The following is a 26,250-nucleotide window of genomic DNA, read 5'->3' as shown; positions in this document are numbered from 1 at the left end:
CACACTGGGATTGAGCCCGCAAACCAGGAATGTGCCCTGATCAGGAATGGAACCATAACCTCCTAGTTCATTGGTCCATGCTCAAACACTGAGCCATGCAGACTGAACTAGGTAACTACTTTAAATTGGTGAGGTTAATTATCAGCCTTCAGGGAAAGAGAAACTTGAGAGCTAAAGTCATGTTAGCTATGGACTTGAGGTGATAATGACGAATCAATGTAGCGAGGATGAAAAAGGGGCCACATACCAAACCTGACAAGCTCAGAGGAGGCCTGCATACCTGGCGGCCTCACATACATACTCAGAGACCTAAAGTATCACATAGGCTGGTCTGAAATTAAGACTTTCTAACTAAAAGCAGTTCAAGGCAGGTAGTGATGTCCTAGGATGGTATTTTTTCCCTAACAATGGTCAACCTTTACCTTAACTGAGTCTGCCTGTAGTTTGTGGGAATTTTTGTTTGTATCTTTCTTTCTTTGTTTTTGCAACTACAATAGCATACCTTTGGAATATCAAAGTAATGTCTTTTTTTCCAGACCCTTCAAAGCACAGCTCTGTGCCAGAGCAGAGACCACAAATCCCATCATTGTTATGAACATGTTAATCGCTGATTGTTAACTATCCTATACCCACAAATGTATAAGAAGTATGTATCTGTCCGTTTTACTCTTTATCCCGCCTCAGAGGTTTCCTCGTTTTGCTTTCTCTCGCCTCCGTGTTCTATCACCAATGGAATTCATGTAACCCCTTTATGCCTCCTCCTTTGATTGCAATGCATAAAATAAAGTGCAAAACTGCCATTCTCTGGAGCATTTCTCAATCCACTGAGATTTTGCTTCCTGGCAATTGTCGTCAGTTTGGCTCAATTAAACTCATAAAAATTCTTATAGGTTTAGATGTTCCTTACTTTGGCAGTAGGCTCACCAAATGTTCCATCTGGTGCAGATATTGAAAGTGGGGGAGGCTATGGGTGAAAACATGGGTAACTTCTCCCGGGTGACGCCCACAGAGATAACAATAGGTGGGAGGACACATCAGAGTGAAAGCATTTAAGAGACAGTTTCCGGCAGCTGGCTTCATCTCTGTTGGCCTCATCCTCTATGAGGACTCTTCATGCCTCCAAGTGTAACATTGCTTAAGGTAAGGCCAAGGTCCTTTTACTACTCAGGAGAAATGATTATGTATTTGCTCCTACCAGTCTGTTTCTCTGGGCACAATTTAGAGCAGTTCCCAAATAGGGGAGGTAGGTCGTTTTATTATCATCTCCAGGGTCTCTTTGTTGTTCTTTTCTCGTTGTTTTTGTTCATTTCGCCAACTTTTCGCAGTGAGGGGAAGAGGTGGTGAAAAGACAAGGGTGAAAGGCAAGAAGGGGCAGGAGGCCTATTGGATAGGGATGGATTCATATGAGATGGTATTATAGAACTAATGTTAATTTTATTAGGTATGGTATCTGATATGAGGGAGGGGGCAGGGAGACATGCTTGTGAGCCCCACTGGGCCCAGGAGAACACATGGATTTGGCTTTGGAACAGGGACCTACATTTACCAACAGCTCACGAGAAGAATGGGAGTCAGATAAACTTCTGTGCAAATCCCTCTCCCAAATCCTACTCAGCAACTTCACAGAGGAGGCAAGCTCCAGCAAAAAAGCCTTCTAGGACTCCAAGATGGTTTTCTTTAAAGGTGACTGGCTGGCTGCAAATGCAGTATCATTAACAGAGTCTCCTGTACCGATCACAGAAATCAATGTTTGCATGGCAATGCACAATTTACAAAATGCTTTAGTATATGTGTTGTTTTGATGATTTTTAGAAAGATTTTTATTGATTTCAGAGAGGAAGGGAGCGGGAGAGAGAGATAGAAACATCAATGATGAGAGAGAATCATTGATGGGCTGCCTCCTGCACGCCCCCCACGGGGAACGGAGCCCACAAACCCGGCAGGTGCCCTGACTGGGAATTGAACTGTGGCTCCTGGTTCATAGGTCAATGCTCAATCACTGAGCCACAAAAGCCAGGATGTGTTGATATTTTTAACATTCCTGAGAGTCGGATATTTTTATAACATTCTCACAGTCATCCTTTAACCTGAAGTGCTCTGGGCACGCTTGAAAAATGAAAGGAGATCCTTGTGATTTAAAGCCAGTTTATTTAAGGTCCTTATTGTGCAGTGGTCAAGGAGCCAGGAGTTCTGCAATCATAGCATGGGCTCGAATCCCACTTCTACGTAAGCATTGTGCAATCCTTGACTAGTTATGTACCTACCTGAGTCTCATACTTACCCCACTGGGCTATTATGAGAATTAAATAAAACAAGGCATTGACAGCCCTTAGTACAGCTGAGTACTTAGTAAATGCTTGCTCGTCATGATGCTTAATGATTTTTTTTTTCTAACTGCCTGATTGCCATGACCGCCCAAGGACGCACCTGGGAGCAATCAGCATTTGTGGCCAGCACTTTCTATATCCAGGGTTTCCATGGACTTTTCTCCTTTGTTCCAAAATTGGATGCTTTCAGCAACCTGAGAATGAAGTCTCTTAATACTGAAAACATTTAAACGGTGAATGGTTAGAGACATGTCAAAACTACTGCCCTAGGAATAGTCCCAGGAAGTAACAATATATTGCTAACATTTAATAATTTTTATAGAAAGCTACTTGAATTTCTTACAAGATAAATCATCTACATTGAAAATAAACTTTCTCCTACCAAAAAAAAAAAAAGAGTATAAAGTCACAATCTTCTCCTGTTCTCCACATAAAAATCCTGCAACCCGAAGTGCCTTCTGCATCACACTAGTATTTATTTATTTACTAGTGCACAAAATTTGTGCACTGGAGGGGTTTCTCTCTGCCCAGCCTACACCATCTCAAAGTCCAGGAGCCAGGACAGCTTAGGCCTGCAGAGATATTCCCACCACCACCATTGCACTCGCCAGCCGTGATCCTGGCTTCTGGCTGAGCTGCACTCCCCCTGTGGGAGCACACTGACCACCTGGGGACAACTCCTGCCCCCAGGTGATCAGCATGCATCATAGCGACCAGTCATTCTGCCATTCGGTCTATTTGCATATTAGCCTTTTATTATATAGGATTTGTTTGTTTGTTTATTAGAGATAGTCTCAACACTGCAGAAATAATTTTTACAGATAAAGCCAAATACAAATGTTGCCACCCATAGATATCATTCGTCTAGGCATTAGCACACTTCCACTAGGTACAAAGCCCTTTTTTAGTCATTGTGCAGATATGGATTGCCATCCTCAAGGATTTTGACTTAGGAAACAAAATAGCTATCCTTCTCAAAGACATGTACTGGGTCCTTAACATGTATGAGGCAGGATGGCAGGCTTTGGAGTAACAAAGACAAGGAACATGGTTCCTCTTCTTCCCCTCAAACTTATAGGTTGAGCTTCAGTAATAGAGAGTCAACATTTCCACCTGGTTTTTCATTTCACACTTAACATTCAGAAAGACCCAAATCTATTCTTTCTCCAGTTTTTTATTTTATTTATTTTTAATAGATGATAAGATATCATTTGTTTTCATAATCACAATACACTACGTGTTGCCAGGATGGTGCTTGAGCCAGAAAGTGTATGTAAGTTTGGAAAAAAGTGAATTTCTCTAGCTTGATGTCTTTCCTTTACAAATGCACATTAGCTCAGTGAAATTCTAAAGGCAAGTGAAAGCTCCTAAAAGCTTCCAAGGAAAATACCATTAGGGATATGGTTAATGTTCTTAATAAATCCAAATAAATTAATGAAAGAGATGTGTAATGCCCCCTTTTCTTGCTCTGTCCTGAAGGCATGCTCCCCCAAGATTTTTTCTTCCCTCTTGAAATCCAGTTAAATATCTATAATGGTGTTCTGGCAATAATATTCATTTTCTATCTTATCTCGGTTGGAATTTCTGGCAAGTCAGGGCTCACAGCAAGATGAAGGTAGCCTGACTTCTTTGGCATTCTCACTTTGGTCTTCAAGGCATTTCAAAATTAACTCCTGACTAATCCTATCTAATAAAGAAAGAGATATGCTAATTGACCCTCACACTGTCACAAAGATGGTGGTGCCCACAGCAAATAATGAGGGAATATGCTAATTGACTGCCACACCCTCAAATATAGCGGTGTCCAAAGCCACAAGATGGCAAAGCCCAGTCCCCTCAGCCCTGCTGGGGCACCTGCCTTCAGAGTTCCCCAGTCCCCTCAGCCCCCCAGCCACCAGGGCTGGCCAAGGCTTAGGCAAGCCTCAGTTGGTGGCTGCCCAGCTGCCCAGGGCCGCCCAAGGCTCAGGTAACCAGAACCAGCTGAGGCTTACGCTGACAGCAGTGGCAGCAGTAGAGGTGTGATGGATGTGTCACCTTCCCCTGATTGCCAAGTCACCTACTACCTTGAGGGCTCCCTGACTGTGAGAGGGGGCAGGCTGAGCTGAGGAACACCCCTTGCCCCCTCCAGTGCATGAATTTTCATGTACCTGCCTCTGGTATGAAATAAATGTGATGCAAAGGTCATTCTTTTTACCAGGTTTAGCATTTGCCTTTTTCTTTCTTTTTGCTATATCTCATAGCATTTGAGAGCTTGGAGAGTGAAATCACTGGGTGGGTTCAAATTCCATCCTCACTGTTATGAACCTTGTGACCATAGGCTAGTTTGCTTAGCCTCTTAGGAACTCTGTTCATAACTATAAAACAGGGCAACACTTGCAAGGGTTAAATGCACACAAAGCATTTAGAACTTGCCTGATTTGTAGCAAGACTGCATATGTATTACCGTATTATTATTACCAGAATTGAACCTGGGACCCTTCAGTCTACAAGCGGACCCTATCCACTGTGCCAAACCAGTTAGGGCAATAAAAATAAAATTTAAAAAAAGGTGTTGTTTAAATTGGAAAGATTCTTATAAACACAAAATATTTTATACTCATTATTTATATACTTTAAAAATTCAATGATTTTAGCCATTGTTGCTAAAATACATATTTTAGATAATTAATGTCGTAAGGGCAAATCTCCTCATACTAAACACTTCATGTATATTGCAATTGTTATGATAATGTGACAAATTGATCAGTTACCTTTTTTTTCTTATTAGGACATTGCTTTCTTCAGTGAATCAACATGGATGTAATTTTGGACACCTTCATAGTTTTAGGAAAATGTTTATATTATTTTCTAGAATCTTTAGTTTACACGATAATTCCCAAGCCAAAAAAGGATGTTGCTGGAGAGATTGTACTTATAACAGGAGCTGGAAGTGGAATTGGGAGGCTAATGGCCATAAAATTTGCCAGCCTTGGAGCCATTTTAGTTCTATGGGACATAAATGAAGAAGGCAACATGGAAACATGTAGACTGGCCAAAGAAAAGGGTGGTGAGAAAGTATTTGCCTATAAGTGTGACTGTAGCAGCAGGCAAGAGGTCTACAGAGTTGCTGATCAGGTAAGATAATTGGTGTCCTTCTTACTTTAGTTTTAAAGAAATTACCTGAATAAAATGAGGGGGAAAATTTACCTGGAGAAATAAATATGAGAATGTAACGCCCTAAATGAACGTTGGTCTCCCTTCCATCCAGGTTAAAGAAGAAGTCGGTGATGTGACCATCCTCATTAACAATGCTGGGGTTGTGACGGGGAAACCGTTTCTCAACACTCCAGATCACATGGTGGAAAGATCATTTCTTGTAAATGCCTTATCACATTTCTGGGTAAGTTTCCATTCTTTTTCACTTTATTTTGTTGGTAAGTATGAAAATGCCATGTGTTTCTGTAAACAACTGTTCAGCCATTTATCAGTACATGTACCATTTGTAAATTTCCTATTCATAGACTATGGCCCTCCCATCCAAGTTTCACCTTGCCACACACTCAGCTTAGCTTTTCCTGTTCTTGCCCTTTTCCAAACTCTCAGGCTAGGGCCCTTCCCTCTGTCTTCTCTAGTTTGGTCCCAAGATTTATTAGCCTGTTCCAAAATCTTCCCACCAAAATACAAACAGAATGTGGAAGCCATTGTATAAAAAAAGATTTAATTTGTGCATGAGCAAAGGAGAGCTTTGCGCAGAAAGAAGGTGGCTATTTTTAGAGTGGTTTATGTGTGTGTATGACCGGGTGTCATAACAAAGGAAATGAGCTCTTACTGTATCCCAGGCCCTGCTCTAAGTTCTTTTGCTGCACATGGTAGCCATGACTCCATTTTCATTCTCATTTTACAGATAAGAAAACTGAGGTTCCAAGGTCCTGCAACTAAGTGATGGCCCAAATTTATAGAAGGAAGAGAGATGGCAAAGAGTCTTTACAAAAAGATGATTAGTAAATTGATAACTCAGGGGTGTCTTTCTTGAAGCCTAGATTGTCTAGACCAGAAAAGTCTTTTTACTGTGCTCCCCAAAATGGTAGCCACCAGTTACCCACAGCTATTGAGCCCTTAAAATATGGTTGGGTAGGACTGAGGAACTAAACTCATAACTTTATGTCACTTAATTTATTTAATTGCATATTTAAATAGCCACATATGCCTAGAGGCTACCATCTTGAACAATGCAACTCTGGAAAATGAATAGGGGGCTGAAGGAGACTTGTGTTATCAAGGGAGTTTCCACCGAGAGGGCTTATACCTGAAGCTATGATGACATGAACAGATACCAGCTGGGGTGGAGGATGTAGGAAGCACAGGTGGCCAACATTGTGCCTGAGGAGTCCTGGGGAAGGGAGGGATAGCAAGGCCTCAGTCCTCTGTGGCTCTGAGGATAGGGCCTTGGAATGGGTTTGTTTTGGGTGTCCCAGGATACCCTTTCTTTCCACTCAATGCTTCTATACTCACTATCTAAGGTCCTAAAAACGATTCCCTTGATCTTCTTTCTTAGTCATGGAAAGCCTCACTGGACCCCACCAAACCTTTTTCAACCAATGTTTAGTGAGCATGTAGCACAGTGCTTAACTTACAATAGGTATCACAGAAATATTTGTGAAATCACAGATCTCTTTCCCTCTCCCACCCCACCTGAAGTTCCTTTGGGAATAGGAAATGTCATCTTGGCAAATGGAGCTAGGGGACACCTATATCTAATATATAAGCCACTCTTGATTCCTCCGCTTCCTTAACACCAACATTCTTGCTCTCCCTTCAAAACATGATCAAGTGCACTCATTTCTCTCCTTCTCTGCTGCAAGTCCTGGTCTGAGACTTTATTATCTCTAAGCAGCAGCTCAGTATGGCCTCCATCCTCATCACTGGTGTTTTCTAACTTGTCTTCAGACAGGAACAAAGAGATCTTTAACCAAATCATCTCATATTTGAGGGTCTTTGTCAAGCTGTTCTCTCTGAGAGAAGCCAATTCTTACATCAAATGCAATAAAATAAAATAAAATGCCCTGGCCAATATATCTCAGTGGTTAAAACGTCAGCCTGCCCACCAGAGGGGTCTCGGGTTTACTTTCCAGTCAAGAGCACGTACTTGAGTTGCAGTTTCAATCCCTGACCTGATTGGGGTGCATGCAGGAGGCAACCAATCAATATGTCTCTCTCATATCTCTCTCTCTCTCTCTCTCCCCCCCCCTCCTTTCCACCCTCTCTAAAATCAAACAAACAAAAAACACACACAATGGGGGGGGAAAGGCAATTGACTGCATCTAAGCAGACACTTATCCATCAATTTAATAACTCTGAAACAAGTTTAGTCAGACTAAAGACCTTGAAAGCAAAGATAACATTCTTTGAACCAGAAACTGCTACCTGCTCTATGGGGTCCTTGCACATCTCAGAAAACTGCAAAACTCTTCATGTCAAATCCTGACATCATTAAAATCATAAATATCATAGATATACTAGAGCGTGAGGATTGTCAAGGTTTTACTTAGTATAGTTATGGGAGAATCAGCAGAATAACACTGCTGATAAATTGATGATATGAGGAACTTGGATTTGTATAGTCAATGAAAAAGATTGCTGAAATGAAATTGCTAAACTCTTACCTCTGGGACTATCTTTTGTATTAAAAAAAAAATACACCTATTAGGTTTCTACATGTTATCCTCTGATTTTACAAGATTTAGAAACATCTGGGTCCCAATCATTAGTTCAAGTTACATCGCCAAGAGAATTAGATAAACTTAAGGGAAGATTACTGGGAAATGTTCTAGTATGTTGGAAGTCACACAATCATCCCTTTGCCTTATTTCCAAGCTTTGGATTATTATTTCTGAACAGAGGTTTGATTAAAAAGTCCCAGTATCAGAGGAGAAGAGAATGGAGAAGTTTCTTGAGAGAACCTAAGAAGCACAGGAGTAAGAAAACTGGAACTTTTTCATGGCCTGGGATCTTAGGAGACCAAATTAATATTTTTAAAAATATATTTTTACTGATTTCAGAGAAGAAGGGAAAGGGATAGAGAGATAGAAACATCAATGATGAGTGAGAATAAGTCGTCAGCTGCTTCCTGCATGATCCATACTGGGAATTAAGCCCAAAATCCGGACATGTGCCCTTGACCAGAATCGAACCAGGAACTCTTTAGTCTGCAGGCCGACGTTCTGTCCACTGAGACAAACCAGCTAGGGCCTGAATAATATCTTAGCTGAAGATGACTAAGTGAATTTTACCAAAATAGCTAAAAAAACAAAAACAAAACTAAATCATGGTAGACAATTGCAAAGCACATTACTTACTAGACTATTGTTTTCTTGCATTGAAATTCACCTTTCTTTTCGCAGTTTTTCCCATGCTGTTAATCTACTGGTCTAGGGAGGAATCTTGTTTACCAAAAAGCCAGGAAAGTGAATGTGATTAAATTTTAATTCCAATTGCTGAAAACTACATGGAAGAGGTCAGCATATTAGAAAACTTAGGTTTTAAGGTGTGTGTTTTTAGCAAACTCTAAATGTAAAATGTTGATTTAATTCAATTGGTATAGTTCACTTAAAAGGGAAAACAAATCAAAGAGTATTTCTTATAGTTTAACGCATAATAAACATTAAGATCCTTAAGAACAGTGACTACATGGTACCAGTGACTATTTTGCACTGCCACGAGATTTAACACATCATAAGTGTGAAATAAACATTTATTAAGTGAATCGATAAATTTATCAAGTACTCATTGAGCAAATAAAATAACAAATGAATGGAATACTGACATCGTGTATTTCTATCTTCCAGACTTGTAAGGCCTTCCTTCCTGCCATGATTAAAGCTAACCATGGTCACTTGGTCTGTATTTCAAGTGCAGCAGGAGTCATTGGTATTAATGGATTATCAGGTGAGTATTTTACATATTGCTCAGTCCACAGCACCCAGAAGTTAGGACTCTCAAAGTATAAAAACTCTTCCTGCACCCAGGGGAAATCTCTGATACATTTAGCTCTATTTTTACCAGCAGCATTACTTTCCATTTTCCTATTTAAAATGGCAGTGGTAAGGGGAGATATTCTCTCTTTAAAAATAAAAAATAAAAAGAGAGAAGAATGTGCCTCTTGGTTCATTAGTCTTCTTAGGTTAAGAAAAACAAATAATTTCAGTCTTCTTTTGAGGTATATAGTGTGGAGATACAGGAGTAGTCACACACACACACACACACACAACAGCAACAACAGAAGTGATGTTTTATCCCCAAGGATAAACCATAGAGAAGATAAGAGTTTTAATTTTTAAAAGTAATTATAAAAATTAACTTGGCAAATTTCATTACTAACAGCTCTTCACTTTATTTTAGATTATTGTTCAAGCAAATTTGCAGCTTTTGGCTTTGCAGAGTCTCTCTTCTTTGAATTAAAACTAATAAAGGGAAGTAAACTTAAAACCACCATTGTTTGCCCATATTTCATCAAAACTGGGATGTTTAATGGTGCTGAAACCAAGTAAGTGGACCCTTACAGTATTCTTTGCTCTTATAATAATCTTCTAATATATGTAAATTATCTTTCCATTTTGAAGTTTTGAAGTTTAACCAGTTAAACACAAGAAATAATTTGAATGCTTAATTTAGTAAGAGGAAAAAAATTCATTATGTATTAAGTTAGTGAATTTATTTAATTTAAAGATATTAATATGGTTATAAAATTATGGCATAGTGAAAATTTAAAACTAAGTTGCTAATCAGAATAATATAATATAACAGTGAATATGGCAATGGAAGTTATTAAAATATTAACATTAAAGTATTGAGAAGATAAATTCTTTTCTAACAAGTATACTGAAGTAAAAATCCAAAAGATAAACTATTTTATAAGACTAATTAGTAAAAGTGGGAAAGTATTGGGGAAGGTATATTTTAATATAGAACAGTCCAAACAAGGATGCAATTTAAACATGAGGGCTTTTACACAAAGAATCTAATCAATAGGATATATTGAAATGTATATACATGACCCAGGGCAAGTATAGCCATTACAATTGTTAAAAAGAAGATGAACATGATCCAAATGACCTGAATCACCTATTATTGTAGGAAAGAGAACTAGCCAATCAAAAGGCTGGCTAGAAAGCAGTGAGTCTACTTAGAGTCTAGTAAAACTATAAAATTAAATAAAAGTGCCAAAAACAGGTGGTGAAGAATTAAAAGAATATAGACAGGAGAAAATCTCCATAAAGACATAATCTATTTAGCTGGTCAAAATAAGCTAAGTCATTCAAAATCTTTCGAGATTGACCAATGGACATGCAACAATTTGAAAAATATTTATTCAAGAAAATCTACTGGGAGGCCATTAACATTTGGTCCAGGAGCTATTCCTATCCACCCACAGCTCTGCCTTGCAGAATAATTATTTCAGTGGACTTGGCAACCAAGTTACAGCCTCCAATTTCCCCAGCTCCCTGAGGTAGAAAAGCTACTCTGGGTAATTTGGAAGCAAGTGGACATCAGAAGGTCCCATTTTCTGTAGAAAGCCTATATTGACTATATATGTTCCTTTTCCCTAAACTCCCACGAGGTCGGAATGATCAGGGACAGGCTGTTGAGGAAGACAGCAATTTCTCTTTCCAGGAGAGCTCTTTGTTCTTAGGTAGTCACCCTGGTAATCTCAGCAGTCAGGTAGTAAATTCCCTCTCTCCCGGCTTGAGGAAGACTCACCAGTTAGTAAATATTGCCAGATCCCAACCTCTGCGACTCTGGCTTGTGGAAGATTCATACAAGGGTAATGGCAGCAGCCGGGTGGTTGACACATACTTCTTGCCAACTCTCAGGTCCTGCTCAATAGGATCAATTCATGAGGGGCCACCAGAGAACAGTGAGTTTTTCATCACACCCAACTCCTGCTTCATAACACAAAGGTGCTGCCAGGCAAGGATCAAAATCAGCTTCAAAGTCTGGGGTCTCTCTGGCTCTGCTTAGCCTAACTTCAAATGGCTAAGACCACAGGTCAAGCATTTTCAGCAAATAGTGCAACCCCTAGCAAATTGTACAGGTTAAGAGCTTAATGTGATAGGAATAGGGACAGACCAGCTAGAATTTTAAGAGAAAGAGACAAAGACTGACTGACAGTCAGGAAAACTGTATGCATGCCCAGTCAGGAAAACTGTATGCATGCCCAAGGAAAGACATCAGAAGCTACACACTGCAGAAGAAATAGACTTTATTTAACTAGTCTAGCCAAGTCACTAAATAAACAAGCAATCTTAACAATAGCCCCAATGGAAGAAAATGATCCAGAATTGCTACAATAAATTATACAAAATGTCTAATTTTTTTTAGTATTTTTTTTATTATGGATTTCAGAGAGGAAGAAAGAGGGAGAGAGAGAGATAGAAATATCAATGATGAGAGAGAGTCATTGATCGGCTGCCTCCTGCATGCCTGGGATGGAGCCCACAACCCGGACATGCCCAGACCTGGGATCAAAACGTGACCTCCTGGTTCATAGGTTGATGGTCAACTACTGACTGATACCAGCTGGGCAAAAATCTGAACAATTTTAATATTCTTTTTTGTTGTTGCTCATCCTCACCTTAAATCCATCCCTCTTAAAAAGAAAAAGTACAGAGTTTTTATGTGGCTAGGGAATAAGGGAGGTGGAGCCTGCAGGGATCTGAAAAAGAAGTTTCTTTATTCACAGATAAAACTTTCTGCATCAGACTCCTGATGTTGGCAGTTGTCATGGCTACCTTGAAGACATCCTTTCCATCTGCAAAACAAACTTATAAATTCTCCTGGAGACCCTGAAGTTATCCTCCTGTTTGACAAAGGGATATCACATTAGCAACTTATGACTACATTCGTGAAAACAGAAGGAGTTTAGCTGGAAGATCTGTTAACATGCGAACAAAGGTTTAATTAAGAATTTAATTAATTAATTCTAACTGCCAAAAATACTAGGGGCATTAAAATCACAAGGGGATGGGCTCCCAGTGAGCAAACTAGAGAGTAAAGGCAGCTGAAATTGCACACTACATGTAGGTTTTTCTTCCCAGAGGAACCCCTTGACCTAAAAATAAAAGGGCCTTTAGAAGTGGGAGGCAACAAACATTCACTTGAGATCAAAGAATAGCTACTCCTTAAGCACTAATTCAGACAGAAGGTCAAATCGTGTTCTGATTAGGAGACAAAACAAGGGATATTTATGAGAAAGAGAAGGGGAACATTGCATCAATAGAAGGAAGGCGTATCTGTTGGTGTAGGTAACATAACATAGTGATGTTTACTCTAAGGAATGTTTTTAATTTTCAGTCCAGTGGCTATCAGAACAGTAGTCATAATATCTGCTCTCTTGTTGTCTTTGCAAACAGTTCCTTGGGACATACAGTTGCTTTAGGCTTAATCCAAATGTTATTTTGCCCTGTTTTAATATTCCAAAAGGTGTGAAGCATAAGACATGCGAGGCAGTTCTGCTGGGATGTCAGCTTTGGCTCCTTTTTTTTTTTTTAATATTCATTGTTGAAAGTATTACAGATGTCCTATTTTTTCCCCATTGACCCCCTCTACCCATCCCAACCCCAGGCCTTTACCACACTATTGTTTGTGTCCATGGGTTATGCATAAATGAATATAAGTTCTTTGGTTAATCTCTCTCTCCTTCACCTTCACTTCCTTCTGAGGATCTTCAGTCTGTTCCATGCTTCAGTGCTGGTTCTATTTTATTCATCAGGTTTTTTTGTTCATTAGAGTCCACATATGAGTGAGATTATGTGATACTTGTCGTTCTCTGACTGGCTTATTTCAAAATAAAAAAGCTTTGGAACAGCAAAAGAAATCATCAATGAAATGAAAAGAGGACTCACTGTATGGGAGAGCATATTTGCCAATGATGCATCTGATAAAAAGTTAATGTTCAAAATATATAAGGTACTCATACAATTTAGCAAAAGGAAGGCCAAAAATCCAATTAAAAATGGACAAATGAGCTAAATAGACATTTCTCCAAATGAGCATATAGATAGCCAATCAATATTAATAATAGAGGAATATGAAAATTGTCTAGGATGCCATCACAGTAACAGTAACAGTAGGCTGCGTGGGGGCGACCAGGCCGGCAGGAAGGCAATTGGGGGTGACCAGGCCAGCAGGGGGGAGGGGCAGTTGGGAGCAACCAGGCCATTGCGGAGGGTGGGGGGGGGGGCAGTTTGGGACAACCAGGGCAGCAGGGGGAATAGTTAGGGGCAACTAGGCTGGCAGAGGGGGGCAGATGGAGGCAACCAGGATGGTAGGCAGAGGCAGTTAGGGGTGATCAGGCAGGTGACAGGAGCTAGCAGTCCCAGATTGTGAGAGGGATGTCTGACTGCCAGTTTAGTCCCAATTCCCAGGCCTACACAAATGACAAGTGCTCAAATGACAAGTGTTGGTGAAAATGTGGAGAAAAGGGAACTCTAGTACATTGCTGGTGGGAATGAAGACTGGTGAAGCCTCTATGGATAACAGTATGGCATTTCCTCAAAAAATTAAAAATGGAACTGCCAGAAATCCCACTTCTAGAAATATAGCCCAAGAAATCAGAAATACCAATCAGAAAGGATATATGCACCCCTATGTTCATAGCAGCACAATTTACAATAACTAAGATTTGGAAACAGCTCAAGTACCCATCAGTAAATGAGTGGATAAAAAAGCTGTAATACATTTACACTGTGGAATACTATACAGCTATAAAAAGGATCTCTTCCCCTTTGAGGCAGCATGTGGGGAAGCAAATGAGAACTTTGCATTTGTGTTATGGAACTAAATGAGTGAATTCATTTGGGAGAATCAAAGCCCAAATAAATATAAATTTGCAATCAATAAATTAAAGGTTTATTTTTAAGAAAAATGGCACCAAATCTGGAGTGACAGAAAAATGGCACCAAACTTACACTCAAAGACCTGGCTTCCCTGATGGCTTCCAGGGTAATGGGCTACATAGGAGAAAATCATTAATCATGGTGGAGCTAGTGTTGTGATCTCTATTAACTGGTCAATGCTGAGGTAGGGAATAGGTGATGGTTGCATCTGGTCCTGACATCAGCCATGGTGTCACTCTTCTGGTTTTGCAAGGATGTGGTCGGTGGAGTCGTTCCACTTTTTCTGTGTCTGTAGTTGCACCAGAATGAAGGCCCAGATGTTCTCTAGTTTGGCTGAAACTCTGTCTCTGTAGTCAACAGACCAGGGTCTTTGTTCCTAAAATTACTTGATACTGACCAGAACCTCATTGTCCTGAGGGTTGAATGATTAAGGGAGTGGGCGTGCAAGGGAGAGGGAGGTGGGTGAGTCACGGTGTTGGATGAGGCCAGTTTGAATCAAAAGGATGGACAGGAGGAAAAGTCATATTGAAGAAATGAAGTTTCTGTACAGTTACACTTGTTAAGAAACATTCTCTGATAACTTAGCATCAGCCTCTCCTGAACAGTAAGGATTGTCAAGTCTACAGAATGAATGTGACCAGTCAAGAAGAGGTGGCATGGTGGCCAAGGAAGGTGGTGTGTTAAAGGATGGCTTTGGTAAACGAGGAGTTTTTACATACATAAAAGTTAAAAGCAAAATCTCTGGAAAAGAAGGCTCAGACAGTCTAAAAGTTCCAGGGATCTAATGTACAGCAAGGTGATGATAGCTAATAATACTCTTTTTATATACCAGTACTTGAATGTTGCTAAGAGAGTAGATCTTAAATTTCCTCACCACAGAAAAAGAAATAATAATTAAGTGTCAGAAAAAGCTATGGTGGTGATCATTTTGCAATATATAAGTGCATCAAATCAACACTTTTGTAAATCTTAAATGTACACAATGTTATATGTTAATTATATCTCAATAAAGCTGGAAGAGATGTAATATATACATCATTATTTCCTTCATCCCTATGGGGAGCAGGCCTAAGCAACCAGTCAGACATCCCCATAGAGTTCCCAGAATGCAAGGGAGCACAGGACAGGCAGAGGGAACCCCCACCCCCCCGCCAAGTGCACAAATTTTGTACACTGAGCCTCTAGTAAAATATAAAGATTAGTCACCAACATTCAATTATGAGAATTGATCGTATTTCAAGAATCAGCTGAGATAAACAATTTTTCTTGAGGAAGTATAGTTCAGGTAATAGAGAAACATAATATGAAAGTGGAAATTGTCAACATAATGCATTTTCAAAGTAATATGAATAAAGCACCATATTCATATGCTCATCCCATTTCAACTCCAGCTGATTCCATCAACATCTAATTTTGCTTAATGTTATATAAGTGTTCTGCCTAAAACATAGACATATTAGACATACAAATATTATTGTATGTCTTATATTTTTATACAATAATATTTTCTAATTTTGCTTCTTAATAATAGACAATTACTTGATATTTGGAGCAAAGAAGAGGGAAGAAAAATAACAAAAATATAATAATCTAAAAGCAATTTCTTTTATAAATTGAGACTATCACATAGCAGAAATCAATAAAGGCAGTGATTTTATTCTAGGAAATTAAATGTATTAGTCATGAGAGAAAAGAAAAGGCAGTTCCTAATATTTATATTTTGTTTGAATATTTATAGCTATTGTTCTAACTCCATACCTGAAATTTAATAATTAGTGCTCATGTTTACAACAAAAAATAGTGCTTTGATTATATAACTCTTATTTTTTTATCCCAGGTGCCCATTACTGTTGCCTATACTGGAAGAGGAGTATGCGGCCAAAAAAATTGTAAATGCTATTTTAGAAGAACAAGTTTACTTATTAATGCCCAAAACTGTTTATTTTGCATTGATCTTTAAACAGTAAGTTGATAATGACCTATCTATAATTTTGGTTATTTGTGAACAAATTTCTTTTGCCAGAAAGCAATCTCATATTTTTTTAGTTTTTTTTTAATTTTCTTCATTGATTAAGGTATTACATATGTGTTCTTAGCCCCTCCTTTGCCCCCCACACCCTATTCCCGGTCATGCCCTTCCCCCCTCCCCCGGTGTGTCCATTGGTTATCAATTTCGTATTTTTTAAATGGTAAAAGTAAGAACTTTCATAGTGCAAGGACAATTTATTAGACTTTCGCTAGCTGTGTCTTGGTTTTTCCAGACCCTGAGAAAAGTTGGCAACTATCAGGCCTCACCGAGTACAAATTATTTACTTCCAGAGAAACAAAAAGCACCCAAGTTGTTGTTGTTGTTGTTGTTGTCGTCGTCGTCGTCGTCATCATCATCATCATCATCGGTTAATTCTTTTGGTTCAACTAGTGTATAATTCTGTTTTCAAAACAAAGGAAAAAAAAACAAAAAAAAAACCTGAGCTCATTGCCAGGAAAATATCAAGCATGTGTGGCAAGTGTGTTCTTTCCTTTAGCCAAAGAGCACCCTGCAACTTCATGCAAGGTAATGCTGTGAGTTCCAGAGTTCTTTGAGGATGAATTTGGCCCATGCCCACTGTCTTCTCTGCAGAGAAAAGAGAATGACAGCTAACATTCATCAGGTGCCCACTTGTGCCAGATAGTGTGGAAGCTTTGCATTCATTTTATCAATCAGATTCTTGAGGAGAATAAATAGTTTGTGCAGAGGTGAGGAGCTACCTGCTGGAACAAAGTTGCAAACCAAAATTTCCAGTCGGTTACAGATCTTGGCCTCTGACCATCAGGATATACTCCTTCCCTACTGCAAATTACTAACGGAGTGGAAAACACAACCAGTGATTCACTTCTATAGTTATGTTATTAATAAATCTAGCACTTTTATTACTCTGTATATCTTATTCAACAATTTTGTGACATATTGGGTTTATTCATGCACTCATTGAACATGTATGCGCACAGGAAGTTCTAATGGGGCACCTCCTTCTCATCTTTACTTAAGAGCTTCCCCCTCTAGCCGGTTTGGCTCAGTGGATAGAACATCAGCCTGCAGACCAAAGGGTCTTGGGTTCAATTCCCATCAGGGGCACATATCTTGGTTTCAGGCTTCTCCCTGTTTCATGCAGGAGGCAACCAATCAATGTGTTTCACATAGATGTTTCACTCTGTCTTTCCCTAACTCTTCTACTCTCCCTAAATATCAATGGGAAAATATCCTCGGGAAAGGGGAAAAAATAAATAATTTTTTTAAAAAAAAGAGCTGCCCTGACTAAACAGCTATGTCAAAGTCCCTGCTGTTCCATCCCATCATACCTGTCTCTGCCTTTTGTAGCACTCATCACACCTGTACTTTCTTATATAGCATCTATCCTCCTTGCTAGATTGCATGAACCCTGAGAACAGGACACATTTTCTGAATTGTTGCCAGCTCCATGCTACGGGCTTCGTTCAGTACTTAGCACAGACTATGCACATAGTAAATATTTGCTAAGTTGTGTTGAGGTGAGCAGAACAGAATTGATGTAAGCAGAACTAAGCTGAAGGTACATCTCCTCTATCTCCAAGGAACTAAAGCAATCAATGGTTCTCAACTACAGGCGTACATTGGAATCTCCTAGGGAACATTTAAAACTGCTGTCTGCGCCCAACTGGTGTGCCTGAGTGGTTGAGCATTGACCTGAGGATCAGGAGGTCACGGTTTGATTCCCGGTCAGAGCACATGCCCAGGTTACTGGCTCAGTCTCCAGTGGGGGACATGCAGGAGGCAGCCAATCAATGATTCTCTCTCTCCTCGTTGATGTTTCTATCTCTTCCTCCATCTCCCTTTTCTGAAATCAATAAAAAATATATTTTTAAAAAATAAAGAAATAAAACTGATGCCTGCACCGTATCACAAGAAATTTTGCTTTAATCTGCCTGCTTTTCATTCTCGTTTCTGCTACCATTTTTCAACCTAGTAAGTAAGGATGTACATAGTCTTTCCACAAAGTCTTTCCATAGTCTTTGAAAGAGTGTAATATATGGATCAACTGTGGCCTGAGCAGTGAGATTTTCCATGCTCCCAGGATGTGGGATGGTGCTCAGATAGGTGACACAGCATCCTTTGTTCATCCTGTTGGTTTAGTGACACATGCACAGCATGAGCCAGGACCGCATACTTTGTGCAATTCAAAAGTAATCATTGTAAAGCAGTCTCTATGACACCTCTAACAGGATAATGATTTTTTTTCCCTCTGCTTTTCCCTAGAATATTTTCTCCAAACATGCTGCTTGCACTTGCTAAATACAGTGGTGTGGATACTTGCATGGCCAATTTCAGAGGGAGAGAGAAAGCCAGTGAAGATCAGACTGAAACTGAGAAAGATCACCAAAGCTGAAGCTTCAAATATGGTAATAAAATAAAGTGTTATGAGGATAGACCCATGATTGGCAAACTGCAACTCGCAAGCCACATGAGGCTCTTTGGCCCCTTGAGTGTGGCTCTTCCAACAAAATACCACGGCCTGGGTGAGTCTATTTTGAAGAAGTGGCCTTAGAAGAAGTTTAAGTTTAAAAAATTTGGCTCTCAAAAGAAATTTTAACTGTTGTACTGTTGATATTTGGCTCTGTTGACTAATGAGCTTGCCGACCACTGGGGTAGACTATCTGGGACTCCTTCTACTGCTTAAATCATTCCAGCATGCCAAGGATTACTAAGACCTTTAAAAGTGCCAACTTTATGCCCAGGTGTGGTTTACACACTTATAATTTTTCTAGTCATTCAAATTATGTATAGAGTTTTTTCTATCAATGAATTTAGTAAATATAATACTATATAATAAAAGCCTAATATGCTGTGTCTGGTCGTCCATTCAACCAATCAAAGTGAAATATGCTAATGATGTGCTAAGGCTGCTCAACTGCTCACTATGACATGCACTGACCACCAGGGGGCAGTTGCTCCAACCGGTAGGTAAGTTTGCTGCTGAGGTCCACCGATCGGGACTGAATGAGACAGACAGACATGCCCTGGAGCCCTCCCACGATCCCTCCCCAGTTGGCCAATCTCCTATGTCCCTCAGCCTGGCCTGCATCCTCTCGCAATCCGGGACCCCTTGGGGGATGTCAGAGAGCCAACAGCAGAACGACCGGTTGCTATAACGCACACTGACTACCAGGGGGCAGACGCTTAACACAGGAACTGTCCCCTGGTGATCAGGGCACTCCCATAGTGCAATAGGGGAAGACTTGGGTCTCAAAAACAGGCTGCTGCACCTCTATCCATCCCAAGCAGATTCCAGAGCCTACACATAATCACCTGAATGCCCTAATACAGAAGGCATTCAAAGCAGAACTAAGCTAATTGACTAAGCCAGCTATGGGTCTGCAGGGAAGGTTCACAGGGTCCTGCCAAGAAGGGGCCTTTGCAATTAGACAAGAAAATCATCTCCTGTGAACCTGGCATTTCAAACCTGCCTCAGTTCTGCCAAAATGAGAGTTGTTGCAAGAATCTCAAGTGAAAACTTGTTACATTTTATCTGAGTCAGGGTAAAACCTGCTTCTCTGAGATTGCATCAGCCACAAGGGCTGCCAAAGGACGTGAATCCGTAACTAGGTCCCACTCTCTGGCGGTTTGGGGACATTACTAAGTAAAATAAGGGTGACGCGAGCACAAGTACTGTGATACCCCAACAGTGTATCTGATAACCAAGAGGGCTGCTAAGTAACTAATGGGTGATGCTAGACAAAAGGATGATTCACGTCCTGGCAGGACGGAGCAAGATAACTCAAGATTTCATCACGCTACTCAGAATGGAAGACAATTTAAAACTTATAAATTGATTATTTTTAGAATTTTTTCGTCTAATATTTTTCAAACCACAGTTGACCTAGATAACCAAAAGCATGGGAAGCAAAACCATGGATAAAATGGGACTATAGTATTATTTCAAAACTAAAAAACAACAAAAAAATATTTTTAAGGATGAATATGACAACTTCCATTTTTTATTATATGGGGGGACTAGATGTCCAGAGAAAGTTTTCCAGTGTGGATCTAAAAATTCTGGATTAAAAAAAATTATTTTACTCTTTTAAAATAATTGGCAGAACTCTTTTGTAAAAGACCTAGATAACAAGAAAGTGAAAATCCTGAGAGTTAAACCTATCTTGTGCTGGTATTTGTCATGAGCTTGGGGGGAAAGATGTATCTACATATCCTAGGTGCCAACATACTGGGCAGAATAGACAAAACATGAGGACAAGAGGGTAGACTGGGAAACGTCCACATGAACCCCAAATCCCAGAAAGGTTACAGGCCTGGGGGTTGCACTGGGCAGAAACAGTGTGTTTAGAACTAAAGTTGATGCCATCTGTGTTACCTCCACTTCCCAATGAATTCAAGATGAATAGTTGGTCTAAAATCTCCCAGCAGAACTTACTGATGTGAAGGAATGTATCCCAATAATGCTTAACTAATGACACAACTATGTAAGTTTATTAAATAAAATCCTAGCTGTATACTTGAAATGAGTGAATTTTACAGCATGCAAATTATCTATACTAATAAAGAGCTACTATGCTAATGGCCGATACACCATAACAGGTAACAACCAGGGCCTTTAGCATATTAGCTGGGGTGTTGTTCTGGAGACTGCCCGGAGGAGGCGGGACCAGCCCGTGAACAGGAAGGCAGGGGTGAGAGCCCATAGCAACCCCCTCACTAGTCCTTTGCCACCCACTGCTGGGACTCTGAGTGCCCCACCGCCCACCTGCCAGGGGAAGGAGCACAGCGCAGCAGGTGGGAGGCTTCCACACTCTCCTCCAGTGCCATGTTGGGGCAGAGCCACCACCTTGCTTCAGAGATGGGGCGGAAGCGGGAGGCACCCAGAGAAGGCGGGACCAGCCAGAGGAGACTGAAGGGACTGAGGGCGGGGCTTGAAGTGGCCAGAGAAAGCCAGAGAGTTTGGGGGCTGGGTCAGCATGCTGAGCTCTGTGTGGACAGGTTCGGGTGTCAAGGCAGGGCTGCAGGTGGGTGGGCAGTGCTGCCCGATTTCAAGCACTGGGCTCCTAGTGCCTCAATGAATCTTTATAGGATGGGAGCTGAGGGACAGATTGTCTGCCTTGCTCCTCATCCTTGACCACATATCCCCCAACAACTTGTTCTCTAGTTAATACAGACAGTTAGTGATTTCCACTGATCCAAAACAGAATCCAAGGAGAGAAGAAATCTAAGAAGAGAGAGGCCAGATAAAAAGAGGAAAAACTTAATCTGTGCTATGAGACTGGCTGTGTTTGGACTGTCTTCCTACATGATTTAAGCAATGTTTGGTGTAACAAACCAGGCCAAATCTCCGTAATCTCATTACCATGCCACTCACACTGTGATTACTCAGAAAGGAAGAAAAAGAAAAAAGAAAAAAAAAAAAGGTTTGTTTGAGATGATAATGATCTTGGAATCAATAAGGTTTAACAAAACTTATAACAACACGTCCTTTTGTCTCACTCCAGCAGTCCTCTGGGGTGCAGGGTCCTTTGGCTGTGTGACCAGCCCTCTGGGAGGTAGTACACATGAATTCCAGTCATGTGCCCAGGCCGAGCACTGTCTTCCCGGGACTTCGGGACCTTCACTTTCTGAAACTTTAGAGTTTCTTTGGTATGGGGTTACTTTACCCAACAAGGTGGCAGCCCACATGCGGCCTGCCGCCTTCAACTGTTACATGACTTACTCTTCTGGATTGTTCTTCCTTCCTTCACAGGAGGCAGGTGTGTTTGTTTTCTCTTCCTTCACAATGAACACTGCTTTCCTCTCACCAGGGAACAAGCAAATGTCTCCTTAAGCTCATTCTGGTCCTCTCAGGGAATTTTATAACCCCTACCAAAATCGAGATAGTACTGCAAAAGAATACATTTCAGGAAACCTAACATATTTTGAATGTGTCATCTGGTGACGGACCTCTTCCACTATTTTGCAAAGTAATCCCCAAAGACACTATGTTCTTAAAACAAGTATTTTTAAACAAGAAAGAATTTTTTAAAGTATTTTTTAAACAGAAAATATGTACATTTCAATCATTTTGGTTTTTTTATTATTATAAAACTAGAGGCCTGGTGCATGGATTCGTGTACAGATGGGGTCCCTTGGCCTGGCCGGTAATCAGAGCCAATCGGGGCCGGCCAGTGTGGGGAGGGACCAAGGGAGATTGGTGGGCCAGGAGGAGGTTGGCCAGTCGCAGGAGGTTGGCTATGGGTGCACACTAACCACCAAGGGGCAGCTCCTGTGTTGAACATCTGCTCCCTGGTGATCAGTGCATGTCATAGCAACTGGTTGACCTGTCATTCGGTCACTTAGGCTTTTATATATATGTAGATAATCCAAGATATTTGTAAAAAGCCTACTATACAGATACATCTATCATAACACAGGAAGCCTCTCTGCATGTGCCTTACTCAATTCTGTTGCCTGCCAGGGGTAACCACTATGAACAGTGTAGTGTGTATGCATTAGATCCATTCCTCTTGCATTTCCATCTGTATTTCACACACACATATGAACAATATCAATGTAACTTCCATGAAGTAATTCTGTACTTTTTTCCACTTACACCCTGCTGACCTTTCCCTACCAGTAAATATAATTCTAAATTCATTCTTTTTGTCAGCTTCATAGGATTCTATTATACGACTACACCATGGTTAATGGAATAGACTCGCATTTAAGTAGTTTCTGTGGTTGGTTTTGTTTGTTTGTTTTGGGGGATATTGCAAAAAAGCTCCAATGATAATTCTTTCTGCACAAATGCCAATATTCCTATGCTGCTACATGGGAAAGAGCAGAGTCAAAAGGCAGGATAGCTGCATCCCAACTATCTCCCATGAAAAATACATCAACTTCCACTTGCACTCACAGTACTTGAGAATGCCTGTGTCTCCATACCCTCACCACTCATCACTCCTGGATTTATATCTAATTATTAATATCCACTTTTTAATACCTCAATAATGATGAACAAAAAAAAAGTGCCTGTTCAATTTGTATTTTCCTGAATGCCAGTGAAATTTATTATCTTTTCAGTCATTTGCCTATGAATTGCCTATGCATTTCTTGACCCACTTTTCCTACAGCCTTACTCTTTTATAGAAATGCCATAAATTATGCCTAGCCCCAAATTACAAAATAATTTACCTGCATTTTATTTCAATTCATTCATTGTTTTGTCTTTTTATGTCAAGACTCGTATTCCATGTCCTATTTCCACTCTTTGTGTTTGTTTATTGAGTAGGAGTTACTCCAGGTTTCTGTTGGAAAGAATGACTCACTTCTGTAGAGCCTTCCCAGGGTGTGTTAAGGTATCTTTGATTCTGGTTTCTGGAAATGGGATCCATCTCCTTACCAACCTCTGGTCAATCCTCACTGCTAGTCCCTGTTATGTTTTCATTCACTTTTATATCTTCCCTTCCATTTCAGTGGACTTTTGGAAAAGGGATATAAATGCTCAGTCTGTCATCTTAATGGAAATGTCTTTGTATGTTCTAAAAAAACATTTTTTATGAAGTAAAAATGTGCACATAATAGAAAATTTGGAAAATTCTAAAGGAAAAAGGAGAAAAATCAATCAAAATTCTACTATTTGATACTAAAAAAAAATGCCAAGATGTTGGTGAATTCACTTCCAGAATTTCTCTGCATATAAATAAAATTGTCATAGAAATGTAGCATCATATTATACAATTATTTTTATACTATGCTTCCTTAACTCACACTATGCGCAGAGTATTTTCTATATACTTGAAAAATATGACTTTATAAAAAATGGTTGTAGAGCACTCCATGCACACATATTTCTTAGAAATTAATCATTATACTTATTTCTAGAAAGAGTAGTACATTTTCATGGTTTGAAACAGTCAAAAGTCTTCTATCCTAGAGGGAAGATGGAGGTTGGAGGGTGGGTGGGTGGAAAGGGATCAATCAAAGAAATTGTATAACCCATGGACACAGACAATGGTTAAAAGGAGTCAATGAGGGGGAAAGGGGACATATGTAATATTTTCAACAATAAATATTTAATCATTTTTTAAGTCTCTTTCCCAATCTTTGACTCCTGGTGACCAGTTCCCCTTCCTGAAGTTAAAGTTATACCTAATTTTGTTGTAAATATAAAGTCCCATAGGTGGAATTGGGTGATAAATACTTGCTCTAGAAATGTATAATTTACACCAACCCTGTATGAAGCCATTCTTTTTCTTTTAACATTTACTGGTTTGGAAGGTTAGAACTGTTTCCTCCAACTGAGAATGAAGTTTGAGCATCTGTTTCATAACTTATTAGCCCATTCTGCATTTTCCATCACAAATTAACTGTCTATTCCTGGCCACAAAGGACCCTTTAAAAGTATTTTCTTAGTTTTCAGGATTATGGTCAAGAGTTTCCCCACGTCAAGTCAAAGTGAGGCCTCCTCCAAACAGCAGTGCTCAAGTTCAGATCCTTTAATTACATCATCAGTGAAACCTCATTTCTTTGCACTCCTATTTTGTTTTAATGAGATTTCTAACAATGCTTAAGATTTCTTTCTTTTTAAAAAATATATATATATATATATATTTTATTGATTTTTTTACAGAGAGGAAGGGAGAGGGATAGAGAGTTAGAAACATCAATCAGCTGCTTCCTGCACACCCCCTACTGGGGATGTGCCTGCAACCAAAGAACATGCCCTTGACCAGAATCAAACCTGGGGCCTTTATAGTTCGCAGGCCAACGCTCTATCCACTGAACCAAACCAGTTACGGCTTGAGATCCCTTTCTTCAGGTCTACTCTAAACTGCTGTCCAGAAAGTAGAGTGAGAGCCCAGGGTTTTGCTCAGAGAAACCATGAAGATGACTTAAGATTGGTTGTTCTATAATGTTCACTCTTGCAGGCAGGCTATACAGCCCTGGTCCCATTACCCACCCTTCCCTGTCTTAGGCACTCTCATTCCCAGGTGTTGCTCACCTCCACACCTTGTCCCAGTCTGTCTCTGAAGTCTGTAAGCCCTGCCAGCCCAGCCCTCTCCTCATCCAGGCTGGTGAGGTGCCCTATGCACAGGGGCACCGGGCGTGCAAGTCTATCATCCAGACATGAGCAGTTCATGAATATGTCTACGCCTTCTCCTCCCCCCCCCCTAAAAAAAAACACAACCAAAAAAAAACACAACCTGTAGTCCCCAGAGGCATGCCCACACTGAAATCAGAGCGCCCACACTGAACTCAGTGCACACACATCTGCCCATTCACTTTCCAATCAGATAGCTTCTCAAACACTTGCCACAGCTTGCCACAGTTCACCACTGCCTACAGAATACAAGTCTCTTCATCAAATACCGAAATGGCATTCCAGGCTCTCCCCGGCACCTACTTTTCCAGACTTACACAACTCACCTGTTTCTTCTCACAGCTAAATAAAGAACACATGTGCAGCCCTCACACGCCCAGGTCTGTCCCAGACACAGGTTGACCAACCCTGCTCTCTTCTGAGTCTTCAACACTTGTCACTTAGATGCATTCTCCCCGACCCTGGGTGAATTCCAAACGCAACCTTGTCCTGACAACCCTTTTTAAACAGCACTGCTCCTGATGCCACCCATCTAACTCCATCCTCTATTACAAGTGTGCCATGGGGAGCTCTGCTTATAGTAGATGATTAGCTAATGTTAAGTGATCTCTATCTTTTTTATATTATTTTATTGGGGGGGGGGGCAGATGTGGCACTGCTGTATTTTCTGGATTCTTGTACACGAAGAAGATGAATAAATACTGATTGCATCTCTCTCTCTCCTCTCCTCAACCTCACCTGGATGAACAAACTTTCCCCCTTGCCCTCCACTCCGCCACTACACTCGCTGCCGGAGGCTCTCCCACACCCATACCGCTCCCCGCGGCAGCTGATAACCTGGATCCCAGGTAGGAGCCTCGGATGCTACGGCCGAGCCCCGCCTCTGAGCGCAGCGCGGCCGGCTGCACCCGCCGGACCGGCTCCCTCCCCTGCACGGCCTCCGCACCCGCC

At 40.5% G+C, this 26,250-nt stretch overlaps 1 protein-coding gene and 1 long non-coding RNA gene across 2 annotated transcripts in view; one reads left to right on the top strand and one right to left on the bottom strand.

Annotated features, from left to right (window-relative positions):
- The window catches only part of LOC118718282, a 42,483-nt gene extending 16,686 nt beyond the window's left edge, over positions 1 to 25,797 (bottom strand). The window contains exon 1 of the long non-coding RNA XR_004987745.1: positions 25,626 to 25,797. This is a non-coding gene — a long non-coding RNA (uncharacterized LOC118718282). The remainder of the gene's footprint in view (positions 1 to 25,625) is intronic.
- On the top strand, positions 5,121 to 18,603 carry LOC118718280 (short-chain dehydrogenase/reductase family 16C member 6-like). Its single transcript, XM_036436966.1, has 6 exons — positions 5,121 to 5,441; positions 5,575 to 5,706; positions 9,152 to 9,251; positions 9,705 to 9,849; positions 16,038 to 16,163; positions 18,474 to 18,603. The coding sequence occupies exons 1-6, from the start codon at positions 5,121 to 5,123 to the stop codon at positions 18,601 to 18,603; spliced, it is 954 nt and encodes a 317-aa protein (XP_036292859.1).
- Positions 25,798 to 26,250: the final 453 nt, after the last annotated feature.

Source organism: Pipistrellus kuhlii, unplaced genomic scaffold (assembly GCF_014108245.1).
Source record: "Pipistrellus kuhlii isolate mPipKuh1 unplaced genomic scaffold, mPipKuh1.p scaffold_m20_p_14, whole genome shotgun sequence".
In the NCBI taxonomy this organism is placed as follows: domain Eukaryota; kingdom Metazoa; phylum Chordata; class Mammalia; order Chiroptera; family Vespertilionidae; genus Pipistrellus; species Pipistrellus kuhlii.
The sequence above is the reverse complement of the archived record's forward strand: the minus strand, read 5'-3'. Positions and strand labels throughout refer to the sequence as shown.